Here is a 7,088-nt window from a genome sequence, read left to right on the forward strand (position 1 = left end):
GTGTGTGTGTGTGTGCACCTGCGTGTGCCCGCCTTCTGTGCTGTTTCAGCACGCTGCTTTTGTTCATATTTTCCTCTTCTGTGAAATTGTTTTCTGAATGATCTCACTGCTGCCTCTTTATTCCCTCACAAACATGTCTGTGTTTGGTATCTCAACTTTTTCTTACGTCCCTCCTTTTGGAATTCATCCTGGTTTTTCTTGTGTTTTATCCTTCCTGGTGACCCACTGCTTTTCACTCTCTTCATCTCTTTATTTTCATCCTCTTGTTCCTCTCCTTTGTTGCGCTGTAGGAGAGTGCTGCTCTTGCAGACAGACTGATACAGGTAGAGTACTGTAAACCACTTTCCCACTGACCTTGCTGTCCTTTGTCGTACTCACACTCTGCTCCTCTACCGTCCTGCATTGCTTCTCTCCCTCTCCTGTAACAGCATCCTGCCAAAAGTGCATGAAAGCTTTTTGTTTACATCGTATATTTGTCTCTAGCCCACAAGACAATCCTTTAATGCCTGAATGCATGTAGTATTTATCCATGATGGAGACTGATGACGTTGTACAATCCTGCATGAAGCATGTTGAAGTTCAGCTATTACTATCATTCATTTATATTTGAATACCTACAATTAAGGAAAATTTGAATGAAATGTACATTTATTTGCTTTCTTGCTAAACGCTCTAGAAGGTATAGATACGTGATTTGATATTGAATGTGTTTGATTTAATTTGTACAAAATTGTAGAAAAAAATACACCAGAAACTTGTTTTCTTCATGGTCATGCTTGAGATCTAATAATTGTTAAAAAATAGAGACTGAGACTGAGTTTTAAGTTTTTTTATTGCTTTCTGATACAGCCAGGTTAGCTTTCTGTCTGTGTTTCAATTCATCATGCTAAACTGAGCTAGCTGGTTGTTAGCTTTAGCTTTAAAGGACAGATGTAAGAGTGTGAGTGATATCCTCAGGTAGGCGATTTACAAGAAAGCAAATAAATCTCCTTACTAAAATGTTGACTCTCAGTATGACATGAAGCAAAGTTCTCTATAACCATTATATTGTGGTTTTGCCTGGAACCACCCTTTTCCCCCTGCATAGTCTGAATTTGAAAATTGCACTCCACTGATGATTTTAAATGTCATCCTATTTTGGTCGCACTATTCCAGGGTCAGGTGACTAGGGCGCAGGAAGCAGAGGAGAACTATGTGATCAAGCGAGAGCTGGCGGTGGTGAGGCAGCAGTGCACCACAGCTAGCGAGAACCTTGAGAAAGCACAGGACACCATCCGAGAGCTACAACAACAGAGGGTAAAAGAATGAATTAATAAATGAACCAAGATAGCAAGATGAACTGTTTCCCTCCTGCCTACAGTCTTTATGTTGTCCTATATTTAACTTACAGATAGGCTCTGTAAGCTGTGTATTTCCTGATAATGTTTTTACTATTTGTCAGATTATTTGGACTCAAAATCAGGGCACAAATGTCGCAAACGTTTAAGTGATTTCACTAGAATGCAACACAATTTGATCAGATTTCAATGTCAGTATATCAAAAGGTTTACAACTTTGTCAAGTAACCGAATATATCAAAGTTCACTTTGTTGTCAAAGACACACACACACACACTCTAGTATGATTGTTAGTATGAGCCAGTCATAGACTGTATATGGAAAAAGGACAAAGCCACTATAGCATCATTTGTGAAGCGCCAAAGTTGCCCTTCTGGCTGGTGCTATGTTGGCCAATTGTGGAAAAATTTGGATTAGGAATCTTCCTGGTGACTGATTTCTTAGTCATTTAAACATGGGGTAAAAAATCAGACTAACCAACTAGTCTAAAACCAAGAAACACTCAGATATTAAGTAAATTTGAGAACCGTTTAATGCCAAAAACTAATAACAAAGGCTTTTTAAACACTTAATCAACTTCTTCAACAATGAATCATTCCACTTAACTAGATTAGTCATCTAGTCGACTAGTCGCACACATCCCTAATTTGGATGAGAGAGTGGTGCGCAAACTTGTCAGCTAACTCACGCAAGTTAAATAAAATATAAGTAAAATATATGTATAATTACAAATATACAATTGTTCCAGTACTAACACAGTGGGGAGGTTGAGCTCAGTGAATTAGCAGGAAGCGATTAGCTGAAGCTGGATTGGTACCTGTCAGTCAGTCTTTGCGGCGATGTTTTCAGTTTTCAAACTCAAACGTTGCAGCTTGGTATGAACAGACTGTCAGACTGACTCATAGTAATGGCTCGTTTAAGTTATCCCATGGTGGGAGTGATGTACTAATGCTATATTTTATACAAGCTTGTGGAAAACGGATAAAAAAAACAATCGGGGCCGACTGCGCCTCTCAAATATGGTCAGACTAGTCAGACTAGCGTTGATTTGTTTCCGATATGTTCTTTATGCTGCTTTGATAACAAAGTAGTGAGTCACGCATTTGTATTTTCTCACAAACCTTCAAAGAAAATCTGTGATTAACCCGTGAGCTAACCCCGCAAAGGTGCAAAGCTCAGCACCCAAAAATGAAACCGTTCAAGTTCTGTTTTAGCAAGATGTTTACATACAGATGAGGCACAAAGACTTCTACAGTTTTCACACCATGGAGGTGAGGTGAGGTTTATGAGGTGAAATCTAGTTAGTCTAGCTCTGGAGGAGAGCCAAATAATGTGGAACCTATCACTGTCTAAAAAATACTGTTGGACGCCAGTGAAGCCAGTCTGACTGTTACGGGTGCCATTCAACAAGCTTTTAGTAATGGAAATATAGTTACTCCCAAAGGACAGAACAAAAAGAGATGTGAGCCCCAGCTAAAACAAACAAAGAGGAAGAAGACCATGAACCAATCACACAATGGGCCATCGAATACAGACTTCTCACTCAAACTAGTCCTGGAAAACTAGAAGAACAGAAACCAAACTGAAAACAGTAGTTCCAGGAGCTCCCGACTCAACCTGTACAGAATAAACAAAGCTATGAAAGCAACAGATTGGTAAAGCTTGTGCTGATGGAGATCTGGTGGGATCCAAGACGCCAATGGCCGACCCTCCTGCTCCACTTTCTCCGGGTTTATATTCATGCAGCAAGCCATCAGCAGCCAACACTAACAATGAATCTGCAAAGAAAGAGGGCGCAGGTTAATCAGGGTGACAATAAAAAACTGGACCAACAGGCTGAGGTCGCACGTAACACTGATGGCGGCTGTAAAGGTTGCACGTGTACATTTTATAGAGCAGCTGTTTGTTGTTTTGAGTTGCTGTACGTGTGATACAAGCCTGATTGGAAGTAATAGTGTGACTATGATTAAATGTTGAAACTTGTTTTGTTAATGTAGCATAGATTATTAAAACGTGGTTTCAGTTAAACACTGAAGGAAAAGCTAATCAAACTGTATTTGGTGCATAGTACTGTAAAGTTAAAAGAAGTGATCCTACATTATAGGATGACTGATTTTTGTTTTTAATTCATTCAAGTTCTGTGAGTCACACGATATTGGAATTATTATACAAATTAGAGTTGGGTGTAATTTAACATGTAATTCATGTATAAACTGTATTTGCCTCCCAAAACAGTATAAATAACATATTTTAATATTATTTATTTTTACATATAATATTGTTCAAGGAAAAATATGAAAACTGACTTTCCAAACATTTTTATATGTACGAGAGACTCTGCTTCTCTACTGTGAATTTCTAGTAAATATGATGTTTAGTATAGTATTTAGTATTTAACGCCACATTGGGTTTAACAGAGAACACCCACGTTTGCTTTTCCACATGAGTAAATGTATGCATGTCAGTTTCTGTATGTTCCGCAACCGCTTTACTGACTTACTCAAAAAAAAAAAAAGTTTTGTGGTCTTTGCCAGTGCTGTTAACCAAAGCTTTGCTCTTAATATTTATAGGTTCAACTCACACCTACCTGTGGGAAGGTGGTGTGAAAAGCAACAGCACGATGTGAAGGGAGCAGATGGTTCACTAAAATTATAATTTGCTTTGCTTTAAAAGAAAAACTCCAGTCACTGATTTTTCTCTAAATGATGTCATTGTTACGTGTGCGTCTATTCCAGCTCAGATTGCTGGTACCCATCACCCACCAGGGTTCACACACCTCCAGACACTCTCAATCTTCTTTGATAACCAAGACTGAGAAGCCAAAAATGACAAATCACGAATCTTGCAGTCACGCTATGTACTTGCCCGATTTCAAGCGTTTGTAATTTGCCTCATTGGAAAGTATTTTTCCACTCAGCTCTCTTTTTTTTTTTTCTTTGCTGCTTTCATATTCATAGCTTTGCAGTTTCCCCTTGATGTGGTGACATGTTAGTGTACAGTAGCATGCTGACATCACAGACAGCGGGACACAAGTGCACCTTCATGGCAGCTAAATTTAGGTTGTCGGCTGTTTTGAAGGTTGTACACAGACATTTCTAGGCGTAGGTAACATATTTGGATTTCACTCGCTCACTAGTTGCAGTTGAGAATGGATGCTTTTGGTTTATTTTTTAGAAAAGTGTAAGTCTAACGCTGCTGCTGGGAATCACGTCCATTTATTCCCCCACAAATAGCTCGTTGATAGGTCATGTTTCCATCTCTCTGTGGAATTCCTTGTCTCCCGTTTCTTCCTTTTTCAGGAAACTAAATGTAAAAGAAACCGAAAGACAGATACATAACACTACCTTGAGTTTTCACCCCTTGCAAGATTGTGGTAATCTTAGCTGAACTGTTAAACTGGTCTGCAAATGAGAGTGAAATGGAAGCCAAGCTCTGTTCAAAAACCTAATTGTCTCATCAATAAATAAATATCAGTATACAAATACCAGGTAGAAAAGGCTGCTCAACTAAAACTAAAATAAATAAAAGTTGACCTACATTATATCTTTAACACTAGGATGTTTGTTTCAGTACACAGAGCAGTTTGTGAGCAATCTGCAGACCGAGCTGGAGCAGTCGAGGCTCCGCGAGGCCGAACTACTTGGAGCTCTGAAGGAAATGCAAGACAAGGTGCTCGATCTGGAAAAGGTGAGCTCACAAACATGCCTTTTTTTTTCTTTCTTTTTTTTGAAACTATGTGAAAGAGAATAGTGTGAACAGCAAGCAGACAGAAGGCGTGTGATTCTGTGAATGTGGTAAAGTCTGTCTGACCGTTAACCAACCTGTCTAACGTTTAATCCAAACACTCAAACAAATGACAGACACGTTCCATTTCTCAAGCTTTCATTTTCACTTGATGAGGTGTTGGAACACAAACGCTCTGCTGCTTCCCGATGAAGATTTTACTGAAAATTAACTCAAAACTGGACAAACCTTTTGTTTGCTTATACAGCGTCTCAAAGATTGACAAACCTGCTGGTTTGTAGTCAGGAGGTAAACATGCTAATGTTTTTATTAGTGGGTTGTTGCACCACTTTGGTTAGGAGTGAAACAACCTCACAACTGTCTGATGTCTGAACAAAATTTCATATATCAGATAGTTGTAATAATCTATTCCTGTCCCTCTCATACTACATTTAATAAGTCTGTCGACTCCTCGTCGTCAGGTTACAGATGCCGCTGATTAGGCATGGGCACATTTAGCAAATGTAATATCTGATCAAAACTGAGGTTTTCATTCAGCAGCGTCACAAAGCAGGTCAGTTGCTACATCGGCCCCCTCGTCACCAATTTCAAATTATCTGCTAAAAAACTTGATTCTGTTTTTGACCAGCATTTGAACGCTTGGCGAGCTAAAGCTGTTTTTCTTATCTAGGAAAAACAACATTTCCTGTAAGTCAATAATTTGAAACTAAACTCCTATGCTTTCCCATGTCTAGATTATTTTATCTCCCATGAATGTGCACCCCTCAGTCTCCTCTGGTCCATCTTCATTTCAGCCAGAAGTTCTCACCACTGCTCACACATCAGCTCTATCATTGCTTTCTTTTAGTCCTGTAAGATTTAGAATTTTAAAATTAGATTACCTACATGCAAAGCCTCATGTGACCAGGCTCGTGTTTAGATATAGCAGATCTGCTGAGACCTTACTCTAGCAGTCAGCTTCTCTTATCATCTGATCAGGGCCCATTTCAGCTGTGGTTCACACCACTGTTTGTATATATTATATATTATATATTAAGATGCATACAATTCTTTAATGTGTGGTTTCTATTCAAGTGTTACAAAAGTAGTTATTGTTAATTATTATTATTATTATTATTAACGATAATGATGATAATAATAATAACAATAATGCTGTAGGTACTGTGGTACATTCTGTATTAATCACCAAGGTATATTGTGTTTCACTGAAATCTAATAAGGATTCCCTTCCTCATAAAACCTTTCCCATGTACGTCTTCATATATGCATTAGGCTGCGTGTGTGAATTTGCTAACTTATAACCATGAAATGTTTACTATCTAGAGGAGCAGTTGCCTGCCAGATGAGAACAACTTGGCGACCCTGCAGGAAGAAGTGAAGCAAATGAAGCTGAGGGAGCTGGAGACGCTGCGCTCATTCAGGGAGATGCAGGAGGCTGTCACTGAGCTGAACCAGCGCTGGCAGGTAAAATGGGAACAGATCTCTCATCTGTTTGGTGGAGTGCATGAGTGCGCATAATGTACCAGCGGCCAGTTACACCTGTCTGCTCTTTCGCAGCATCATATGTCCCGTAGCAGCAGCACTGGTGGTGGGGGCGGGCACTGGAAGGAATCGCCGAAGAAGAACGCCATGAATGAGCTGCAGGACAAACTGATGACGGTTAGGCTGAGGGAGGCTCAAGCCCAGGCGGAGCTCCGAGAGGTTAAACTTAAAGCCCTGCAGCTGGAGAGTCAGGTAGGTGCTGTATAACTACATTGTACTGTCACACTGCAGCAGTGGGCTTGTGAGTCCTTCTCTGATGTATGCATGATTGTGAAGCATAAAAGTTGTCATGTTTGTTTATTTTACACATTTATAAGAATGAATATAACTTGCTGAACTAGGGAAATCAGCCCTGTGGTGTTGGGATATTACATTTTGTTTTGCTTTTTCAATTATGAATGTGCATCGTGCCTGACATGCACATAATGAAAATGAAACAAAGTATAACTGAATCAGAACAGATTT

General features: G+C 39.4%; 1 protein-coding gene across 1 annotated transcript in view; it reads left to right on the forward strand.

Moving 5' to 3' along the window:
* evi5l (ecotropic viral integration site 5 like) overlaps positions 1–7,088 on the forward strand; it is a 48,911-nt gene that overhangs the window by 30,664 nt on the left and 11,159 nt on the right. The window contains 5 exon segments of the mRNA XM_013911624.1: positions 291–323; positions 1,156–1,296; positions 4,908–5,024; positions 6,405–6,545; positions 6,639–6,815. Of these exon segments, the coding sequence (XP_013767078.1) occupies positions 291–323; positions 1,156–1,296; positions 4,908–5,024; positions 6,405–6,545; positions 6,639–6,815 (609 nt within the window).

Source organism: Pundamilia nyererei, unplaced genomic scaffold (assembly GCF_000239375.1).
Source record: "Pundamilia nyererei isolate P.nyererei 1_Seehausen unplaced genomic scaffold, PunNye1.0 scaffold00068, whole genome shotgun sequence".
Classification (NCBI taxonomy): Eukaryota; Metazoa; Chordata; class Actinopteri; order Cichliformes; family Cichlidae; genus Pundamilia; species Pundamilia nyererei.